The sequence below is a fragment of the Ascidia mentula genome, chromosome 4, assembly GCF_947561715.1.
Source record: "Ascidia mentula chromosome 4, kaAscMent1.1, whole genome shotgun sequence".
In the NCBI taxonomy this organism is placed as follows: domain Eukaryota; kingdom Metazoa; phylum Chordata; class Ascidiacea; order Phlebobranchia; family Ascidiidae; genus Ascidia; species Ascidia mentula.
In genome coordinates this window covers 2870670-2895048 of record NC_138569.1, presented here as the reverse complement: position 1 = coordinate 2895048, position 24379 = coordinate 2870670, and the positions used below count along the sequence as shown (strand labels likewise).

General features: G+C 41.7%; 1 protein-coding gene across 1 annotated transcript; it reads left to right on the top strand.

Moving 5' to 3' along the window:
- The first annotated feature begins 613 nt into the window (after positions 1 to 613).
- LOC145899286 (small conductance calcium-activated potassium channel protein 2-like) lies at positions 614 to 24369 on the top strand. The gene is made up of 11 exons (XM_082988019.1): positions 614 to 1772; positions 6517 to 6600; positions 7279 to 7374; positions 10545 to 10685; positions 12329 to 12501; positions 13700 to 13804; positions 20311 to 20452; positions 20814 to 20924; positions 21249 to 21376; positions 22914 to 22983; positions 23280 to 24369. The coding sequence occupies exons 1-11, from the start codon at positions 762 to 764 to the stop codon at positions 23688 to 23690; spliced, it is 2472 nt and encodes an 823-aa protein (XP_082844145.1). The 5' UTR covers positions 614 to 761; the 3' UTR covers positions 23691 to 24369.
- Positions 24370 to 24379: the final 10 nt, after the last annotated feature.

Below are 24379 nucleotides of genomic sequence, written 5' to 3'. Positions count from 1 at the left end.
CTGCGCCGGATTCCGAGGGAAAAAAAGAAAAGAACGAAGAGGAGTCGAAAGGAGAAACCGCAAGGCCGCCGCCTGGATTGGCAGAGACGAGCGCTGGCATTGTGCGTGAAGACGCTACGCAGCCAGACACAGCTGTTCTGAGCTACGGCGCGAGGCCGCTTGGGAATAACGCTTTCGAGCAGTTGAATGCTGAGAGGCTGCGAGATATTGCTACGCAGAATGACGGCAATGCGCGTAGACGCCTGATAGAACAGCGTTGCCTTGATGATCCAGTGGTCACGGTTACAGCAGCCTCGCCAGGGGACTCAGTTAACAGTTTGGCCAGTTTATTTGTTGAGAAACCAAAGCTAACTGCAGGCGAAGGAAGCAGAATACGTCAACAGGGACACAGAAAGGTTGGGTCGCTTTCCGAATACGTGAGTGCGAAATGCGCAGAGCTTGGTTCTAAGGCGCAAGACGACAGCGACAATAGCGTAACCAGTAATCACTTTTCTGTCCGCAGCAGCCGATGCGCGAACGGGTTAAACTGGAATGCTTCAGTTTCGTGCGACAATAGGGCGCTGGGCGATTCTAATTCCTTTCTAGGGGGAAATAATGTAAACAAACTTGCCGCCGTCGCCTCTAAACGAGGCAACTCAAGTCCGGATCAACTAGATTCTTGTGCTGGGGAGTTAAATCTACCCGGATACGTTCGAAGCGAGTCGGTTGAGGAGGAGGCGCAGCAACCACGTGCAAGTGCAAAAAGCCGAAAGCGGCCTTTCATGTCATCCTTAAGGAATGACGAGGCGGGCTCAAATTCGTCGTTCAGCGCTCGGCCCCCTGTACGCCGCCAAGACGCCATGGGCCACGACACAAAAATTGATACAACGCGGACCGAACGCCCAGCATCCGAAGGCAATCGGGCGGCGGTGGAGTCCCACCCACCCGGGGGCATACACTCATTTTTTCCCGATCCTGTTTCATCACCTCAGCACAAACGAAAGACCAAATCAGAGGGAGGAATTAAACTGCCTCTCGGGCCGACGGAACGAAATTCACCCCGACAAAGTCGGCGAGACCAAATCTACCGAAACCGCTTGAGCGGCGGGCATATGGCGCAATCTCTAGACCATGACCGCCCGGACTACAAAAAACATGCATATCGTTATAGTGATGTTCAACCTTCGTCGTCGGCTGGAACCTTGAATTTTTTATCGGGTCCTTTCGACCACGGTTCGACTTCCAGTGGCCGTCAGAACCCCATCGCTGAGATAGCGATGAAAAGTGCCAAGCATAACGGCGTGATGTCAGCTTTTCCGAAACTCGGTCAGTCGACTCGCAGTCTCAACAGGCTGGAGGACAACTTTTGCGACACCGACCCAGAGTGTATACCGCTCACGAACGCGCCGAGCGACGAAGTGGGCAAAAACATTTTTTCCGATTCTTCTCTTAACTCTAAAGAGCGCAGAAGTTCAAAGGTTCACGTACTTGCGAACCCATCCGACGGCGTTTTAGTCCGAAGAGACTCGCAACCCCCGTACCAGGGTCAAGCGCGACCACTCACGAGGGACTCTGTCGCCGTATCCGTGCCTGAAAATGACACGGAATCCATGACGGACCAGAAAGCACCTGGGACTGCAAAAAGTATGAACATTGGCTACAGGCTGGGATACCGACGGACACTATTTGAACGGCGAAAACGACTGAGCGATTACGCGTTGATTTTTGCCATGTTCGGGATTATAGTGATGGTGGTTGAAACTGAATTATCGTCAGGGACCATCGCAGATCACGTAAGTGGGCATATTATTTATAAGCAATAGAGCCAAAATTTTTTTTGTAGTGATCTGCAAATAGGGACACTGTTCCGACCTACTTGGTCTCATCAGTGCACCCATGGTGACTTATAACGACCTCCAAATTTAAATTACCGGCTAGACTTCCACTTGTGGTGAAATAGTAGTTGCCGCCAACCATTGGTCATCAAACTTGGTGTAACCCGCCTAAAACAAACCAAGTTGAAAATACTCCAGTCAAAAACCAACACCAATCGTGCCGTCAGCCTATAAGGTCAAAACAGTTGCCCTGTGTGCAGCCCAATTAAAAAAAAAGCATAATTTTTCTGTCAAAACGGTGTTAATTCTCTCATAGCTGTAGTTTTGGTTGGCTGCCAGGTAGAAGTACACTTGGTGTTGTTATCGCTGATAGTAAAGTTAGTACAGACAGTAACTTTAATTGCAGTTATCTTGGAAGCTGTTCGTCAACCCAATGGTTTATTATTATATACTTGGTCTTTGGACTGGGCGCGTTTCTCCAATTAATCAATTGTAACGTGAATGTCAAATTCGAAACGAATAACTTACGATTGACCTGGCGAGCGTTTCCGCTTGAAATTGTTGCAGGCGCCTCAACGTCTAGCGAAAGTCTACTACTGACAAAATGCACCACATTCAATTACACCACGCGTGGATGTACTTGGGCTTTGACCCAAGGCTGCCCAGTCGTGACATTAAAACACTTAGCCTTCTGTATTCGCATCTGCCTTGGCGGGTTTCCATCCTTGTCGCTGATTGCTCCCTTGTGGGCTTAAGATGAGCCTTCGGACTGTTCCTTACATTGCTCACGAATGCTGTTCCAAGACGAACCCGCGTAAACTTTATACCCTGCAGTTTGCTAAACTGTCCCTACATTTCAACGTGCATTGTTTGATAATGGCCATTTTTTGCTATAATGAACCTGTGTTCCAGATTTTTTGTGTTAACTTGGAAACAACGTTTGTTTTGGATTTGTTATAAGTAAGAAAGCCAGTTTGACGGGTGGTGACTCAGGTCACGTTGAATTTCATGTCTCTAGTTCAACATGAAGTCACAATTTCTGCCATGACCTTCGTTTTAAAGCAACATATTATGGTTTTAAACATGCCAGTGTGTGCTGTGAAACTTGCCAGCTCTATGAATATATTGGTTGCGATAAAAGACGGTGGGCTGGGTTTAAGGCCGTCTCCTTGTTCAGCTGCATGGATAAATGGAACCCCAATGCGGGTAATTACGCAACATAATATCAAATGCACCTATAAGTGGCTTAGTTGCCATCACGTGACACTGCATGCTGCAGCTCGGCCACAGCGTTCGCCTCTAAAATTAGCAGCTGATTCCGTGCGCCATTGGTTCACCATCTCCGTTTCTTACTTATTGTTGAATACGCAACCAACCTACAATTCCAACAATGCCAGTTATTACCACCGCTCTGACCACATTTGGATTGGACCGTGCTTCCATTTCAGAAGAGAATCAGAGTATTAGCTGAAATGTATCCATTTATATCTGGCCAAGGGACCGTGCGCTGATTCGCAGTTTCCCAACTTTAGAACACGCCAACAGATTAACGGGAATTTGTTCTTGAAATGTACCCACCTCAGTCTTTCGAAAATGAATACGAAAGACCCGTCTGATTGCCTGTGTTATCCTATTTGGGATGCCAATTTCGCATCATTGCAGTCTTTTAGAACGCAAATAAGGCTGAAGATTAGCTGTAAGTCGTCATTTATTGACATTGGTGGGAGGAGAGAGAACGAATAGCTTTTCTTGGTCACCTTAATTATGAAGGCTACTTTGCAATAATGCTAAGCGACCGCTCCAAGTGAGTTTAATCCCCACATATATTTTAGCTATTTTGACATGGTATATCCTAAATGCAGTAGAATAAGTGACATGTAGACGTTTGTTATGTCGGTTTCCGCTTGTGTTTGTTTCGAAACTGCCACTTTGTTGTGCATGTAACCTGCTGCTGACCAAAGGCCTCGTAAACGGACCTCCTCTGCTAAGATCGATCTGCAGTAATACAACAGGTGATGTGGATGCCCAAAGCCAGATGCAATCTCATAGTCCCGTCCGTTACAAAGCGGATTAGCGTTTTCCACCGGACAAAGCCTTGCAAGGACAGTCATCCGTTTACCTGGCCATGGTCTCCGGGGGCGGAAAGGAATGTAATTGCGGATTAGTTTTTGTGTCGATTACTATTCATTATTTATTCAAGACGCGCACGGCCCCCTACTCTCTGCGACACTTTTCTGCTTCTTTTCTCATGGTTCTAACGCCCAGTGCGACCAATTTCTTTATTCAAGCAAAGGAAACACATTCTCCAATTGCTGACGTTTGAGTAAGAAGAGATTTTCGTGCGCAAAATATTTCCAACATTTGTTTGTCTCCTGTGAGGTGCTTTTTTGCAAACTGGATAATAAAATGCAGAGACATGCGCTGGCTTTTAACTGCCCCCTACAAAATCAATTCGATGTACGCTATTAAATTTAGAAAAAAATGTCTCTAGTGTTCCCTAAAGTAATTCCGATTGACTTTCTCTAATAAAATTAGTTTCATTAATGTAAAATCAAGGTAGAGCGTCCTCCGATGGGCCCGCACTCTTTCAATCAATGTACCTGTTGTGTGCACCTTTGTTGTGAAACAGCCCGATGGGTTTTTATTTGACACACTTCATGGGGGATTAACATCGCAAACAATGTTGTCTCCCTATTAGTTTTCGTGTTTCAAGAATTGGGAGCTGAAGCTAAAAAAATTCCATTTAATTGATCGGTGTTTCGACTGTTTTTTGTGAACACATAATCTGTTGTGGTATCACCGCCAAGTTGTTTACGTCCGGATGCTTCCAACAAATCGAAAAAAGGAACACGCCATACCCTTAAGTAGCCACCCCAAAAAACTTACAAAAATTCACATTCTGTCTTTTACTTTACTTCTCCATTGATTGACCGCTTGACGCGCGTCTGGCCATTCGAAACATGGTAAATATGCATCGCATCTTCTCTTTGCTTGGTGACGTTATGTGAGAAACATCGGCATGTAATCAACAAAGCTTAGACAGAGAAGGTATGATTGGGTCCCGTGAGACATTACCACAAGATCCATTCAGCTTCCAGGGACTCTGGATTGCTCACCCTGCCATTTGACTTCGTTGTGATCGACATCAGTGTTTCTGTTAAAATCAGAACCCTCCACTTTGTGGACCATTATTTTGCACAACGCTGTAGATATATGCGTATAAGCTGCAGACAGATGGCCACTGTTTTGACCTAAAAGATATATGTGACGCTAATAAACTGCATGTGAATCTGGTCCTCGGTTGGGCATTGTTTTTATCTCCGAGACAGCAAATTACTGCACATGGTATGTCTTTTAGAGCAGTAAGTCTCTAATTTATGTCAGCAAATTTATTTATTATTCGCAGAAATGATGATGCTTGTTGCACCCAAGCGAAATCGATTTTTCTAAATAAATTTGCTGACCTAAACTCGAGGCTTGTTGCTTGAAAAGATACACGCTATGTATTATATACATACACAGGGAAAGTGCGTATATAGACAGTGGCCGCATGTCCAATTTGTCACATTTCTTTAACTTTGATTTAAACTTACCACAACAAAAACAGAATTTTTGGGCTAATTATCATGTTTCTGAACAAAGCAAAGAAAACACTTTGTGAATGGAACGCGTGCAACTGACATGAGATGGCGTGCAGTTGTTTCGAAAATCAACAATGCGATATTAGGTATCGGGCGTTTTTGTTGATTGAATTTTAAAAGCAACACTTTTAAAAGGAAAAAGGAACTGAGCTTTCGGTTGTGTAGTTTTACAACCAAGTTATACGCCTTCAAATGCCATAACAATGGCAATGAGACTTTGGCAGTTTTAATCCGCATGAATGTCATTGGGATTTTAAACACATTAGAGGCGGCGTTACAGAAAGGAATGAAACGCAATTACTTAATAGCCGGCAATTAACCTGTCCTCACCTCGAGGAAACGTCCCTTCCAAGCAGTTGCCGCTGTTTCGTCACCTTATTCCGATCGATGTTCCTCGCGCACGTTGATTGCGCCGATCCCTCCAATGAAAGTCAAATGAAAAATCAATTCTTTTGAAATGATTTTGAAGGAATCGCGTCGTGTATGCCGCCGAGCTGTGCGCTGTGCGATAGTCAGACCCCTAAGCCAAATTGTTATTCTGTCTATTCTCCGATTGGGAACCGACTTAAACCGATTTTATGATTGATCGAGCTTGTTTCTTGGATGCGTTCCTGTGCTATTTTCTATACGCGGTCTAACCAATACCAGCGGTCGCATAGCAACATTAACGGAAATATGCACTTAAGTTTACCTTTTGTATATTCTGGCGTGCAAAATATTGTCTTTAGCTGTCAGTCAATGTTCAACTTTCGCACAGCAATGTTAATAAAAAACAAGCACTAAGGTTCACCTCTTGTATATTCTTACGTTCAAAATATTGTCATCGGTCAGCCAATGTCTGTTCAACATTTATCAAGAACTTCACCAACGAGTAGTTTTGTGACTGAAAGTTTCCAATCCAGTGTTTTATTTTACGTTTCTGAAATATTCCAGTCGAATTACAATATTTGTCTGTTGCCATGGTAATACAAAATGGTCGCAAGAAGTAGATTTTGTGAAGTTTATGAAGTAAACACGTAGCACTGGACAATGCAATAAACTTGACTTCCGCCATTTTGCAGAAAGGAAAAATTCTCAAGTGCAATGCGGACGATCAAATCATCAAAGCATGGAAAGGAACGTTGCTCGCCGAATGCGCGTGGAAGGTAAGAAAATATATGTGAAACACTGCTGTATTTCGCAATGGCGATCACTATAAAAGTTTATGAGCAACCGTTCTTGTTTCAAAATCATATACCCCTGTGTTATTATGTTACGGCATAAATGTTTCTGTTGTTATGTTACTGCACGTTGACAAACCTGGTGTACCTTTTAGTTACAGCAGATAGCACAACTTTCAAAATCTCAAAATATAAATTTCCCGAAGCTGGTGGGGTCAAGGGTTATACTCTTAAACTAATGACTTTCAAATGAAGCAGTCAAAAACAAAGCTACAAGGGCCCATTGAAAACCAAATGAGCCCGATTTAAACGTCACGGGCACTTCAACCGAATGGGACTCTGATAACAATATGGCGCCGCTTAAGAAATGGTTTTGAAATTGCATGAAACTTCCGTTCCAAACCACCATTCACAAGATGTTGAATGTGAAACTTATTGAAACACCTGAAAAGTAGACAGCATACGGACATAGTTGGCTGCAATGGTTTATGAGTTACAAAAGTCCAAATCAAATTCGTTTTTAATCAGGCTATAACACAAGCCTCTACCGGATCGGTTTGATGGGTTACTGAGCCACATACTGGAATGCATGTGGACATATAGGAAAAATTGAATGATAGAAACTTGCATCAACAATTTCAAGACATCAATTGTGTTTTACAGGCTACGTACTTTTCTCTCTCCCTCAAGTGCCTCATTTCCTTCTCTACCGCCGTTCTGCTTGGACTCGTCGTCGCTTATCACGCCCGAGAAATACAGGTGAATCTTATGTTTTATTTTGTTTTTTTGAGGGCGTTCGTGTTTTTTTATTTCTCCGCCGATGGCAGTAAAAAGGTTGTAGTAAATAATATAAATGATGTTCAACCTTGAGTTTTGGCTCCAATATGGAAGTCTTTGCATATTGTAAAGGTAATTACGACAATAAGCCGGGTTTTTACGTTGCATTGATTGTTGCTCCTTGAAGGACGACTAAAAATCGTTTTAACGATCTGATAAAGATGAGTCGGGGCCCCGTTGACTCGAAGGGCGGACGTTGTCCAGTCGTTGTCCGGTCGTTGTTATTACATTTGGAAAGAGGATTGATCAACTCGTTTGTTTTCCCACAGATTGGTGTCACGTTCAACATATAGAAAGTTTTATTAATTGCAACTTACTATTGGTATCCTGGCGAGACTATATGGTGTTCACTGGATAATTATTCACAGAATGTGTACCTTGGTTATGGTAAACTCTGTTTTGGCCGAACCGGGGTTCGAACGCGGGATATCCCGCTTAAGAATGACCATCAGACTTGTTACTTGCATCCTGCGGGTTTTAACCTGTTCACAAAATCGATCAAACAGTATTCAGATTAGTTCACTTGGGAATACGGAAGTAGGTTGGGCAAGAGTCCGAACTTTTTTGGTCGGTTTCGAGTTTAGGCCTGGGCTAGGGGCGCTGGGTTTCGGGCTTAACTTAAGAATTCACACTCTGGTTTAAAAACAAATGTGGTGACGTCACTCATTTTGTATGGACAGTGTTTGTTACATCAATAACGTAAGAGAGTTGAACTTGCTTTCACGGTATAATGCGCATAAGTCATTGGAAAATATTCCATATTCATCATAGTTTCGCGTTTTTCACCACAGCTTTTCGAACCTCGTTGGCCCGCTGTGTTTTGCAGCAAACAACCCAATATGTGTTTTTCCTTTGAAAAGGTCAATATGCGGAGATACATCCCGGCAACATTGATTTTACTGCTATGCTTTTACTTGTTGCCGACTTAAGTAAACCAAAAACTCTTCTCCCCCTTGACCTTTGCCTGTTGCCGGTTGTGTAATTGAAAAGCAGTCGTGTCTTGTCTGGGGTAATTAGGTTCGCTTGTTTAATGGCCCATTATCGTCGCGTCAATCCAGACGTTCGATATTTAAGGTGAATCGCGTCTTGAACTTGAACTTGAAGTTTTCGGACACAGCCGAGAATTTGCTCAGTTTTTTTCCGCGTTTGATATAAAAGTATAGGATAAGGTAGGCAAGGCAACTTCAGTTTGGGTCGAACTCATTTTAGGTATTAACTTCTCCAAGGTCTTTCCAAGGTCATAGTTTGTTTCTTTCTGGCCTCGTTTAACCCAAATTTCTGCGAACCGGTTAGGTTACAAAACACAGCAAATTTTTGGCTGCTTTGGTTTTGGAGTGAGATGCCGCAAATATATCGTGACGCTTGGAAAGCAAATATGTCGCAGAAATCGTTTTTTTTTATTGCCTTTGTGCGCTCAAATGCCAATCTGAGGGTGGCCTTATGTGGCACTGTGAAAACACACCGTATATACATCCAATACATTGCGGTCTGGCAGTTACTGACAATACAAACAGGAATAACCTTCACCAACTTGGTTCATTGGGCGATTTCAAAAGGTTGCTTGTTTCGTATCCATTACATTGACGCGTGCAGTGCCACAAAAAACTTGTGGTTTTGTTCACTTTAAAATATTGGCAGCCTTCTCCCGCCTGGCTGGCAAAATTTCGCTCGTTCAATATTTTATGCAAAGCCGAACGGGACAAGAAAAAAAGGACGTGAGATAAACGGAAAGAGGATTTCGGGTCAAGTTAAAGTTCGACTTTGCTTTTGATGTTGAAAACTCGTTGGCATTTACTAGACATACATAATTAATAAGTTCTGGCTGCTGTCGTCGGGAGCATTCCTGTGAGCAATGCTTTTATTTTGAGTTGCTGAGCAAAATCTCGTTTACTTTGGCCAGAAAAAGTAGCCGATGGAGCAAAAACATGTTGTTATTTTCATAAAATAGCTCAAGTAGTTGACTTTATATTTTAATTTTGTAATGATCTTTAATGTAAAATTGTGTAAACAACTCTACTATAGATTGGACCGCGGTGTAGATGCCGGCATCAAACGCTTTTACCGATTTTAACAACTTCACATGACAGCGCAATTGAATAAAACATAGCAAAAATCACATTCAAAGGAAACAGTAACATGCTGTCGTTTTTCCATAAGAGTTAATTCCATGAAGTGGAAAACACTCAACACAAGTGGCGATAAACGCTTGTCTCAGTGGGTATTTCCCCGTGGGATAAGCGCTACAGGACGGCGCGTTAAAGACAATGTCTCTGATCTTTGTGGTTCCGTCACGTTGGCCCTCGGAACCCATCCGACTTGGGTGGCCGACGTCGACACGTAAATGTCGCCTGTCGCACGTCGCGGTGGCCTGACGTTCGCACAACGCCTTTCATCGTCCTGACTCATTGCGTCAGGCAACCGCGTCGCGCGACAGGCGACTCGATTTAGCCGGGATTGCGGTTACCCGTCTGATCAGCTTTTAATTGAAATGTGTTATATCTGCTTACGGTTGAAATTGTCCACCTCTCCTTAATACCCCAATAAAAATAACTACACCAGGTGATACAGGTGCCTATATTTTATATAGTGCATTAGGAGATCTTGAGTAGTGGTGAAGGATTACGGTACTGGTTGAAACGTTTGATGGAAATGTTCACGTAAAAACATTTTTAGAATTTTTGTGCTTGAAACTAAGTAAAAAGTTAAGCATCAACATAACATTAATGTCGCAGTGTTTAAAACTATTATAAAGCATAGTAAAACATGAAAAAAGGTTACGCTGATTGAATTAACCTAATTCTTGCTTTGCTTTTTTATAGACACTGATGATGCTTTTAACAAATCGAATTATATTTATCTAACTTACCAAGATTGCGATTTGAGCCTGAAACTTGTTTTTAATTTTAAGCAAAATCAAAGCTTTTCTCGCGTCAACCTGGTAAAGCGCCAAACTAGGACAATTTTCACATTTCAGTATTTTATTGACCCCCCCACTGGGTTCCAGTCTGCCCGGCCCTTTCTTTTTATTGTCTCAAAGTTTCTGAGATAGTGGGCTTATTGAAGTAGCAAACTAACCGCAATGCATTTGGCAGCTTTTCATGATCGACAATGGCGCAGAGGATTGGAGGATTGCGATGGATTGGGAACGCGTCATGTTTATTGTTCTCGAGCTGGTCACGTGCAGCATTCATCCAATCCCAGGCTTCTACACGTTTGAGTGGTCTGCTCGCCAGGTAACCTGGTAACATAATATTATCATGGGTGTAACCCTTTTTCAGCGAACTAACAACAATGGAAAATTGTTTTTTGCTAAATCAGCCATGAGTAAGAAAAAATATAAGTTCTCTGTTGGTTTTTACTGCGTGCAAATAAATTGTCAAAGCGTTTCTTCTTTTCGGAGAACCTTAATCAGGTTTTGGATAAACTTAATCTGACACAATTTAACATCTTTTGACGTTTTATTTATTTGCCAATGAAAACCAGCCAATAATTTGTTGCACGCGGCCCGAACATTCCACTTCATGATAAACGTGAGATAAATACGTAAGCTCTTCCAGGAACGAAACGTTTGAAAACCGTTAACTGAAAGCGGGACGTTGGGCCCGCTCCGGAGCCCAAACAATTACCGCAATTTCGACCCGTGGCCCGAGGTGCCTTTGCAATTCAGGTTTCTTACAATAAATTTATTCGGTCCTGTCTCTCAAACAAAATCAAAGCCAGCTTCAAATCTGGCAGTTGGCTTCAGGCCAGACCATTGTCTCGATTACATCTCCGCGTTGCTCGTTGGCACTGAACCGACTGCAGGCTCACTGCGTGGTGTGCGGTTTCAACTAACAGCGCTGGTCGCTCAGCTGGTTAAGTTTTTGTGGGCAGAGAACCGTAACACAGAACGTATGAACGTGTCTGGTCCATTTTGCCATCCAAAGTTGACCACATATGGTCTTAGTTATAGTTTGTAGGTGTGACTTCATGGAACGTATAACTGCGCCTTTTTTACGTTTGTCCGTTCACGGAGGGTCAGGGGATTTTTGGATCACATTAAGCCCATAAACGTCCTATGGAGTCACACGTGCACGTGATACAACCTTACGCTGACAACTTTATTCCGGTGCTCTGGTTTTGCTCCTAAATTTTTGGGATATTTTCTGGTTCACGACCCAGCAGTTATCCCCGAATTTAAACGAAATCCGGGGATTTTTACTGGGCTTAACCTCAGCCTGTGGTGATGCATATAGATGTATCCGCAGCACATTGACATTACGCATTTCAATGCAATTACGCAAGCTGTAATGCGGTTTGTAACACATCGATTCCTATCGAGAAAAAAATGATATTTTGCGCCAACAACGAACGTGAAACCCAGCGGTGCGAAGGAAATTGGGGAATTATAACCTGGCAGAATTAAATTCGCGTGTATAGCTGACTGCTTCTGCTTTTATACGGATCACTGCACGTGGCATACAAGGGTAATAGCGTTTACTTTGTTTCCGCTATACTGCTGCTTGCCTCGGATCTTTACGCCGTGTCAATCTAAATCTTCATCCAAGTGTTTTTAAACATCGTATTTTCGGGTTGAGTCGCTCAAGTCATCCCGAATCTTTTGACGAAAGTCGTTAAATTTACTCAAAATCAACTAAAAAGCGTAGCTGACAAAGGAAACTTGGTTTCACTGAATGTTACATTGGGCGTTAAACATTAGCATAATCCCTCCCACACAGGAAATACTGGTACTAAACACCGAACACTGCTCCAGGTTTGCTGGTGATAGTTCTTGATAAACTTACATATGTGACGGCCCGTCCAAATCGTTCAAGTTAAAAAAATCAGGATATTGTGTAAGCTGCAAAGATTCTCGAACGCTCTTTTATAAATCCAGGCGTTCAGTGGCGTTACCACGACAACGACAGCCGATATCGACATCCTCCTCTCGATCCCAATGTTCCTACGTCTGTACCTCATCGGAAGAGTGATGCTCCTCCATAGTCGCCTCTTTACGGATGCTTCCTCCCGGAGCATCGGTGCTCTCAACAAAATCAACTTCAACACAAGGTGCTCGGTTTAATGAATCAAGTCTAGGAATAGATTCGAAAACTATGCTATTATCTACGCTATATTGTAAGTGCATGTGAGATTCTAAAATGCTGTAAGAATTAAAAAAAACTTTGCTTGGTTTGCTGATGTTTCATCCGTCACATTACTATATTTTATGTCAACAATTTTTGGATAATTGTAAATTACAATCGCTATGTGAGAATCAAGAAACTGGTCCATACTACAGAAAACATAGACATGTTTATTTTATTTTTGTATCGGAATACCTTACACTACTTTTTTTAAACACATGCTCCGAAGAATCGCTTGTTTAAATAGTTGGAAAATCAACGATGTCTAATTGTAGATGAAATATATCAGAAAGTAACATGACGATAAATGACTTGTTTTTTTTATGTAATGGCCTAAAAATCAGATACTTGTTGCCCATAAGACTGTTTATGGTGTTACTTTATCCAAGAGTTTTGTACCTCAAATAGTAGAAACCTGTTTTGAACTAAGTAGAAACCTATTTTGAACTGTGTAGAAACCTATTTTGAACTAATTGAAATGATTGAAGCCGACGACTTTATGTTTTTTTTTATTCCACCATTAACCACAAAAATGTTGTTTTCGCTTTTGAACAAGCAAGTGGTGACATCGCCAATGTGTTGACTATTTGACACAAAAGCATTTTTTAACCTTTTTCGTGACCGCAAGATCATATTTGAAACTGTACACACCGTTGACGTTGCCAACACTCGGTATCATGCAAAATAAATGGGAATCGCTGAAATATTAATGTGGCATGTTGGCAAACACGATTACTTTGAACATGTGGTCATCTATTTTGAACCCGCAGTTATATTAAAAATGTGTTTCGCTTTATTGTTGAGGCCTAACGTCAACCCCAGCATGCTACCGAAGACAAACTGAAAGGAGAAAGGGTTTTAAATACTTTCCTGTAGATTTTACATGCAATGCCCGAAGTTTGACGAGCAGAGTTCAAGGTTTTATCAAACCATAAATAATCAAAGCCTAAATTATTTATTAACGTGTTTCGTTTTGGATAAATTTTGTCCACGTTAAGTGAAACAGTGTTTATGAAAACTTTTCGGCAGTTGGAGAACTCAACAGTTTTTTTCACCCAACCACGTCAGTTTAACGACATAAATTAAATATACAAGCAGAAATAATAAATTAGTATTTTAAATAGATTCGTGATGAAGACGTTGATGACGATCTGCCCTGGAACTGTGCTGCTGGTCTTCAGTATTTCTCTGTGGATTATCGCTGCTTGGACGATCAGAGCTTGCGAAAGGTTTGGAGGATTTGTTGTTCGTTGTTCATGTAATAACCACACTCAACTCAACTCAATTAATTTTTGCACAAAAAGAACTTGAAAAAATATGCTAACTAAAATGGCATGGCCACTGATAAAACCATATGAGGGTTATCGAGTCAGGCGTCATGCTTACTCACAGGAACGTCTTACATTATTGAAAACGTTTCCCATTAGCTGCTGAAACTTTGTGTTCTAACGTCACAATCATGCAGACATGGACAAAAAACGAAGAACGTGAGGTGTTCTGATGGGGCGATATTACTCGTTCGTTTTGGTGCAAAAAACCTGAGCACTTTTGATTGGAAATGTTATTGATGGCAATTGCTTTTCTGGCATTTAAGTTTCGAAAGTGTTAATTGAAACCGACGTTTCGTCCACCATCCGGCGAGACTTCGTCAGGGTTATGGAAATGTTATGTTTATGTCATTGAGTTCTATTTCTATCTCACTGAAAGCCTGCAACGTAACAGAGGACCATTGTTATATTGTTCTGTTTTAGTTGTGGTGTAGGTTTAAATTGTATCATTGTCATGATGTTCAAGGCCGTGCCTATTGTGATGGCATTGTGTTTGTTGCATAACAGTGCTATGGTAGGGATTAAAATATCCTGTGCAAACGCAACGGGTCTTTTTTGTGCCTTCTGGGCAAATTAACCGTGACTGAATAGAATAGCCAAACGATCGCAAATGATTTGGAGATTGCTGAATCCGGCTTGGCGTTTCGATATCTTAGGCGTCACGCTTTGCTTAGCGATCCTGATTCCATTGAATCAACAGTGGTGCGACCTTCACGGTGTTTTGGGCTTAACGGAGCCACCCATAATAGATTTTAAGCTTTTTTAAATTGTACGAATGTGTGTTTTTCTGTTGTTGTTGTTGTTGTGTTTGTGTAGATTATTTTCAAAAAAAATCGCCAAACCATCGTTAATGAAATTATCACGCGCTGCCACATAGGTTGCTACGACGCATCTGTCACAAGATATTTGCAAATTCAACTACAATATATTCTTTACAGATTGTTGTGTAACCTATGACGTCAGCAATTGTTAGGCATGTCAAAACATTGCGAAGTTTTAACATAATTCACATATATACCGTCAACTGCAGATTCTACTTCTTCTGAATCCCAAAGTATCGGGTTTCGTTCGTGAGGTAAGTGGGAACCTCCTATTACGGTATCTTGTAAGTTTGACCGCGCCAGAAATTCCTGTTCTCGCTCGAGCGTGAAAGAACACGTTTTTGCGTGGTTGGCGGAGCGTGACGCCATGCGCCATTATCAACACATTATTCGGAAACCGACGTGTTTTGCGTGCGACGTCTTGACGTTACGTCGTGCGTGCGTGCGTCATGCTTATGTTGTGTTGACACGTTGACGGAAACAGGCTTCGCCGCTTTTGCGCAAATGGCGGTTTTGTTATGAAGACTTTTGTTTGCTGGAGGCAGAAATACTTGACCGCCGACAAGTAAATAGCGTGCGTGGCGGTTTGAGGAAAAACTTGTTTTTTGCAACGTCATTGCGCAACCTTGCCGAACCGAAACACCAGCCACATTGCCGTTTGTCGGCCATTGTTGCGTCAGGTAGTTCGTAACAAAAGAGCAATTGTGACTAAACAGAATCCCTTCCGCTTGTTATGTCACAAAATAAACATTTGAATTGTGAATTACACCTTTGTCAGGGTTTTGGGGGACATCTCCAATTGTTCATTTCTTCTTTGTAGCATTCGACCTATTGTTTCTATTTTTGCTGCATTCTAATAAAACCGAGGGGTACCCTTTTGATGTCATTATGTCTTTGACAATTCTAAAAATGTAATCCGAATTGAATAAACATTCTTTTTTGTCCATGATTAGAAAAGGAAGTTTATTGTCAAAACTAAGGAATTTCTATCAGAGAAACTGGGTCCCACCTATACAATTACACGTGATCTCCAGAAAAACAAAAACATGTCCCCGCAACGGCACATTTTTGTTCTCTCAAGGGTCCTGGCATTTTCTCGCAAAGGAAAACCCGGAAGGAAATTCGGTTGAAGAGAAAGAGGCGTTGTTGCTGTCGCATTTTGCTTGCGTGATGCGTTTGCATTCATTCACCCCAACCGTCACGCAAGAAATGTGCAGTGTTGAATAATTGATAACCCAGACCTCTGGGGCAGGGCGGTGTGCGAGCGATTTAATATCGATTACGTTGAAAGCGGATGAGAGGAAGGTAACTTGTCGCATCTTCCCGGCGGCTTTTGGTTTTGGCGACGATTTAGGCCCCCCCCCCCCGACTTGACGAACGATTAAACCAAAGCCCCCTGACACCATGCAAAATTGCCTCTGCTCGTTTATTAATACAAACACGAAGGGGGTTTTCATTGATCTTCTAATATCCCTATACCGCAACGAAATTACCCGTCAACCGGAGGTGGAAGCGTGGTTTGAATTCCACGTCGACGTTGAAATAACAGGTCATTCCGTTGGCTCTTGATGTTGTTTGGGCGATATCGTTCGCATGTTGGCAAGCGATTTGCAATAAATCGAAGAACGATTGACTCGCCATAATCCAATTTTCAACTTCAAATCTCGTCTCCAGTGATTGATATTCCAGCAAGAATTGCTTTGTTTTTGATCCGGAGCGGGAGCAAATTTTCGCGCATATTCTTCGCGCGATTTCATTGTCTCGTTTGAATCGATTTGCCGAACTAGTTTATTTGTTGCGTGGGGAAAATAGATGTGTTTGCCCCCCGTCCCTCACTGAGATTGCGTTTTAATTTCTCTCTTAGAGCAGTCACTGTCGATGCTGTTGTTTTCCTTTCAAACTGGGAGCCTCTTCCTTTCCTTTGTTACGTCACTTTTATTGATTGTGACGTACCTAGCTTGCTCCATGTGCTGTCCCTTCAGTGTTTTAAGACACGACGAAGCCGTTTGCGGAATTGGCCTAATTAATTTGACGTTCGTTCGTTTCCGATTGAACAGTCGAATCTCTTCAGCCTCTACAGCCGGTCGTTGAAACTTGATCCGCGTATATACATTAGTAGGTCTGGTGGTGGCATTGCCCATTGGTTCGCTACTGTGTTGCTTTTATTCTCTGAAGAAGCCTAATGGTCGTTCGTGCAGGCGAAACGTCAGAAAATACAATTTTTTTTAAACAATAGGTGTATATTTGTGGTTTTTCACCAGAAGAACGTCAGATTCATGTTTCGTTATGGTGGTCAAAAACCTATTTTCAGTTTTTATTGTCCTTTTTTGTTGGTAATTTCAGGTTAAAACGTGAATGTATTTGTTTGGTTTCGTTGATTCTATACTTTTTCTTCGTCATACCGACTCAGCAAAAGTTATGCTTGTGATTTTAATTATTATTTTTGTTGCAAGTTAATTTATTGCGCCTTTTATTTTCTGCACAAGAATCTTAAAACCACATTTTTACTGTACAACAAACCCCAAAACGACCGTATTTTTTCGGAATGAGATTTATGAAACTTTTTTTTGCTTCAGCAGCAACGCACGAAGCAGCCAAACGCCGATAAAATTTTATTTAAGAGTCGGGCTTGTGTTTGGGTAAATTACAACGCAGTGTTTTTCTTTGTCATTCGGCGAAAGCACAGACGATTGCAAATCCTCCCTCTGAAGCCATTTGGGCTTTAAAGTGCTTATGCGATAAGGGGTGGTGTTTACACACATCGATTTCTAATGGCCCGACACCCATTGAGCTCGTCCGAATTAAAGAAACCGATCGCAGATGACCAGGTCCAGAAAATATCGATCCGTCGACCACGCGTGCTGTTTGCAGCTTGCTTCTATATGTATTGTCAAACGATTTTTGTGTGCAAAATAATTCGCATTTGCTTTCGGCTTCGTGATTCGGCCAGGACCTTTACTTGCAACGTCCAGCACTGTGCTTGATTAGGGCTCTGCTGCTTGCCCCTTATGGAAAGTTACTACACATGTATTGCGCCCATCAAAAATAAGCGTAAGAAACACTATAGAATACGACAAATTTGTCAATAAGACGGAAATCCACAGCTAAAATGCTGATCCTTGTAAGCAAACGGTTCGAACACTGCTGTGCTCATCATCAGTGCTGTAACAGACTGAGTCGTCAATCAAGTTTGTGATGGAATTAACTTTCTCCGCGAAGAAAGCGTTGTTGACCTTTCGACATCTTTATTTCTAAACTTTATTTCTAAACTTATGTAAGTTTTTTGGCTGGCCCTAAGGCATGTGCCTTGTTTGCCTAATTGTTAATCCGGCACCGGTTGTGTGTTCGGTGGGAAGAAAGGTTTTAAAATCGTTGGGCTTAATTTTAATTTAACAATATTCTTTTTCTTATTTCGTTGCTACATTGAGTTTGCTTTCCAAAATATTTTCAAATGTTTTTTCTGCACTGGTATTTGCTGTATGGTTCCGAGCAATCCTGTAATATATAATTTCCTGCTTTATATCAATTTATAATTATTGTATTGTATGAGAATGGTAATGAGATAGTGAAACCTGTATGCCGGTTGATGTACTGGACGTTTCTCAGTCGTTGCAAGCTGCATTTTTATGTTATAAAATATCCAACAGTTTTGTAATATTTAAAGTAAATATCTTTTAATTTATTGTTTATCAAATTTTTTCCCGTCCTGCTGCGTAATTCGGTTACCATGGATTGGTTCAAAACTCTCTGTACCCCCTCGTTTTGGTCCCTGTCGTACTGCCATGAACCGACCAACTTGTTCGTCCAATCCACTTATTCGACCCCAATAAAATCGCTGTCACCTTCGATTACGGCCAAAAGTTTTACATGCCGCTTGCAGTTTGCTCTGTCTGCGAAAATTATCCTCAGCTTGAAACTACCTCACTCCAAAACTTGTAGTTTATCTCTTGATTGTCTGCAAAGATTTCGTCAAGATGTACGAATACATCATGACCTACATAATTTTATATGTTTTGCGCGTCAAAAAGTTCCGGTTGGTCGTGTTTCAGTTATTCACACTTTCGTACAATTGGTGTGGAGGCGAACATCGCCAGTGTTACTCCTAGCACCACCTAGCGGAATGAACAGAGCAACTGCCGGGTTGGCTGGCTCGATGTGTGTTGTTTTCTACCTGTCGTCTGGTGTTCACATACCCGATGCTTTCAAGATGGTTTCTTCCCCTTTTTCTCATTTCACATGAGTACGTGGTCTTGTTTATTTCGTAACAGTATTTCGTTGAATGTGCGCATTTTGTTTTGTCGTAAGACAACCACACCGTTTTAGCTTTTAAGGTGGGCGTATATGCAGTACATTAATATGTTTTTTGCACTATTTCGATTCTCGACTGATGTAATCTACAATCCAAGTCAGCAAAGGTGCGCAGCCAACAATTAACTTCACGTGTTTCGACGCATGACATGAAATAGCACTTTGCAAACCACGATGTTTATTTGCAAACACATAAAGAGCCAATTTCGCCATCGAAGGCCATCATTTTCCTGTAAAACACTCGCTTTAGTGTCCGAACAAAGTGGACAAATTGACATTGTCTGAACGCATGGAGTGAAAACCACAGTTTTGCTGGACCAACTTCAATGTGTAACGCATCATATATCGGCTCGTTTGCCGGATACCAAACGTTTGTTTTCATTCCAAACGCAATTGCAGATTGGTTTCCTCATTTCGTCCTAGTGTCAGTGACCGCACCACCGCACTTAACAACCTGCTTACTTGTGGTAACTTTGATCAACCCCTGGTTGGTACAAATAATTGCAAACTGATTGCAGAGATTAGTGCCACGTGTTCGGTGAGGTTCTCGTCCAGACATAGCGAAATGAGGTTTGAGATCTAATTATTGTTGCTCGTTGTCATAATGGCGGTTAATTATTACGTCAGTGGAGGGGTCAAGAAAAGTTCACAAAGTGCGCGACTTCACCTTGTACGTCACTGACGTCGTTTCGTTGTCCTTATTAGGTAAAAGGCGGGGCGTGTTAGAGACGATTGACGGGTGTCGTTAAGCCGTCGTCACCCACCCCGGCGAAAGTGGAATTATCGCGATTAATTTTCTGGATCGCGATAAATCGAACCGATTCCCGATGCGGAAATCCTTGTTGACGTTTTTACGAGGTGCCGAGTGCTGGCGATGACGTATGGGTCACGTGTTTTCACGTTGACGATTTGCGCCTTGAAGATGCTTTGATTAGGGAAATTACGTCACTACTTTTCGGAACTGACAGAAACACTTGTGGAAATTAGTGAGACGTTTATTGATCACATTCCACCATGGATCTTAAAATCGATTCAACATCAAGTATTGAAATTGTAATTAGGACATAAACCTTGTACATAAAATTTGTCAAAGTAATGTTTGTGCATAATTCTTTAAACCTAAACGTAGTAGACCAGTATGTAAAGTTGTAATGCCATGTTTCGTCTGTGTATTTCCTCACTCGGCATTTCATTTCTCCATGCAACTGGTCATAGAAATCATATTAGATACCATCAGCGGAAGGAAATATTTAGCGGCATTTTTTTTGGCTTTTTCAGATACCACGACGCCGACAACGTAAACAGCAACTTTCTCAGTGCCATGTGGCTCATCTGTATCACCTTTCTGTCAATCGGGTACGGAGACATGGTCCCTAATACTTACTGTGGAAGAAGCGTGTGTCTTCTTACTGGGATAATGGTAAGCGTTATTATCATACCCTATATGGCAATGTTACTCAAACTATGGTATATATACCAATATCTGTACTTAAGCAGCTTACTGCCGGTAAACAACTATAATTTGGCATCAATTTAACTATTTTTTTGGAAGATGTGTTTGTATTTGCTTCGGCTTGTGTGATTATGCAACAGTTACAGAAGGAAGTAGCTGTTTTCCTAGATTTACATTCCATTGACTTTTACTTCCATAAGTTACTGCAGGTACACGCTATTTTTAAAACGGCCCGGTACGATGCAAATGTAAAATTGGGTAGCGCTGCCCAATGGTGCGACGCAGTGTTCGGATATTTTCATGTGTAAAACTTGTTGCCGCGTTGCAGGGTGCTGGATGTACTGCGTTGGTGGTGGCGGTTGTGGCCCGAAAGCTGGAACTCACCAAAGCCGAAAAGCACGTCCACAATTTCATGATGGACACACAACTTTCGAAACGGGTATGTTGCTTGCAGACGGACAACATTTGTTGATGGAAATAAGTGAAATGTAATCACCTGTTTAAACCAACCTGATTTTTCGTGTGTTTGTGGCTTTGATCCCACTTTCGATGTTGCTTTTGCCTGTTTTTTACTAAACTGCATTTGAAGCGAGTGGATTTGACTTTCACTATTGCATTTAAAGCTGGGAATTTCCTTTTTAAACTTACCATTTCAAGTGAGCGGTAGACAGTGCTACTTGCCTACAAAAGGACTTTTTCGTGCTTATTAAACGCATGTTAGGTTATGGTGGTGTGGTTTAAACTGAAGTGTTTTATATTTTAGGTGAAAAATGCGGCTGCGAATGTTTTACGCGAGACATGGCTGATCTACAAAAACACTAAACTGGTTGAAAAACTGGAACCGACCAGAATTAGAAAACATCAGAGGAAGTTTCTTCATGCCATATATCAGTAAGTGTGTAAAATTATTTAAATTTCTTTGCGAAGATTTGGGACCAATACTATGTACACGCACTTTAAAACTTCATAGGCTGCAACCAGCGACAACCTGTCAATTACGTCAGCTATAGTAAACCAAATAGGTGGTTTTTGTTGATGTTATAGATGTGCTAGCTGTAACCAGGCTTAAAGAACTATTTGAAGTTCAACAATCAAACTTTAAATACAATGAGTCTCTACACTTAGCTGTTGTTGGAACAGGTCGAATGTTGTAATTGATATTGCGAAATGAGCTGGAAAATATTTTTTATAAACTCTGATGAAGAATGAAATAATTTTATTTGTCATTTTTCCTTTTGAACACATTTTGAAACGTCGTTGTAACAGTTCTTTATCCATTACATTTCGAATGATCCGATCCTGCTTTTCGTCAGTCTAGATGTTTAAATATATAATTGTTTAAATTACGTTGCGTGTCCATCTTGTTAACGAGCCTTGCAACCTCGCTATTGCAAAATAGAGAAAAACCTGGTCGGAGCAACTGAGTGTGAACGCTCGCTCACAAACGTATTTCCTTCGGGAGAATTGGGCTACGTCGAGGCATCGCATCGCAACAAAACACTGTTATATGCCTCTGCCGCACACGTTTTTAGAGCTGCTGCCTTATATTGGTTACACCGCTGAGGGCATACTGCGTAGCTTGACTACATTGGGCGTCCTAAAAGGGTTCGACGCATTTGCCGTAGCCTCTCCCGTGCCATGAATATTTTATAGGGGCCTTTAAAGGGTGGATGCATCGGCCGATTAGGTCGTGAGCCCATCCAGTATAAGCAATATCGGTTCTGGCCTAAGCCAATGTTTATATATGGTAACTTTACCACAAATTTAGTCGCAAGGGTACCCGCCGGAACACTTAATAAGGTGAACTATGTATATCAGTATTTATAGAGCACAACCGGTGGCATTTATAGAGTGCCATGATTCATTCGTTTTGTTGTTGATCCGAATAGCTAAGTAATGTCGTTTGGGCGTCGGTTTTACTAAAACTGGTATTTTGATCTATTCCCGTTGGACTTGCGTTGCCGCAGCTAAATGTCAAGCCGTAGTTTAAGCGTCTCTGTCAGCAAATTGAACGTTCATTTAACCTTTATCAACCTCCATTTTCAACTCCCGGGACCAAATACCAAAAACTGCTGGCATTTGCTCTCTGGTAAACAAACCGTTCGTAAAAGTGCTTTGGGTTTTTATTGCTTTTAAGTCTGAATTTCAAAGTCCAATATGTTATGCATTCAAAAGTCGAATATGGGTTTAGAACATCTGGGTGGTCGGCAATAATTCAGCAATGTATAAGGACGCAAAGATTTATATGCTATTTTTCCTTTTTCTATGTTGAATAAACTGCTACACCGAAGATGTATTGAAAGATATTAAATGGATACTGTTTGCGTATTTTCAATTAATAAAACATTGGATGCATAAAGGCAACAATTACGTACAGCAATATGTTTTTCCCGAACTATTTGTGTTTTACCATTTTAATTTTGCGTAGGCTGCGTAGCTTCAAGATGGAACAACGGAAGCTTAACGATCAAGCCAACACACTAATTGATTTTGCCAAAGTAGGTTTAGCCTTTCGAACCATGTTTTTCATTTGAAACTAAGCTTAAACTCTTTTCTCCATTCTATTCAAATAAGTTTGCGTTCGAAAAAAGTGGTAAGTCACAACTTACCATGCTTTTTAAAAACATTGGAAACGAGACTTAACACATTTACGTTTTAAAATCAAGTATGACGTCATAACTAAAAACTTTACAAACTTTTGTATGTCCTTTCATCAAGTTTTACGACTTTGTTTGTGTAGTTGTACTTTAGGAAATTTCTCAGTATAATTTACGATAATATGTTTTGTGCTCAGATGCAAATCCGGGTATCGGATATGTTGGGTGAGATTACATCACGCCACGAAAATATCGAAGACCGCGTTCACGAAATTGGATCCCGACTTGAGATCCTGGAGGACCGACTGACCCAACTCCCTAATCTCCTCTCCAACGTCATCCGCCAGCAATTTAGCGCCAACCAGGGGACGCTGGAAAGTCCGTCAGCAGATTCCCACGAAACTTCCGGGTCACGTGGTCCCCCAGACAAAGACGGAAGTCTTTTGCGTCGACGAAGAAAGAAAAAATCCAGCGGGAGTTCTTCTGAAACGAGTTCCGTTGGTACTTGTGACGTCAACCGACCCAGCACGTCACGTATGGATGACGTGGGCGAGGACGTCAGTAAAAGGAATGAGGTTGATAGTGGAGGAAACGAGAGCGCAACGTAAAGCGTTTTCAAGTAAAGCCCATGACGCAGATAAAGTTGCAGAGGTTGTGAGAAGCCGGGCGGGGAGGAGCTCTTGAGAAAGTTTCGGGATTTTCGCAATAATCGCGACATGTGACTCTACATGGACTTATATATGTTGGTGGTACCTGCAGCGGTTTGTGCAGTTTCATCCGTGCCTCTACTTGTGCAAGACTTTGCCGTCCAAGGGGAATATATTTGCTTGCGCCGTGAGCTTACGTTCAACTCTTCGGACGTTTTAGTCGCTTTTTGCCGGATTGTTAGCAAGGTTTTAACGTCATAGTGTTTCTGTCTTTCTTTTTAACCATGCAGTCCCTTTGCCGAGCCATTGATACGTTTAGTTACGTTTTTAACAGACACTTACACACTTTTCTCCTGTGATAAATGCCCATAAACTCGTACATGCTAGGTGCTGTTATAACTATTCATTATAGGCTATGTTTTTACCAGTCTGCAGAAACGGAAAGTGTTTTTGTGCATTGTGTTTCAACCACTTCTTTTGCTCTTGTGTTCCTTTCCGCTCCCCAACTTTTCTTTGCTCTTCTTTCTTCTGTTTGCTTTCGAATCACGTGATCTTGTGGTGCTCCAATTTGCATATTATTATGCGAATATACACTTATACATATATATATTGTTGAGTCGTTCATTGACAATAAAGTACCAGTTCAAAAC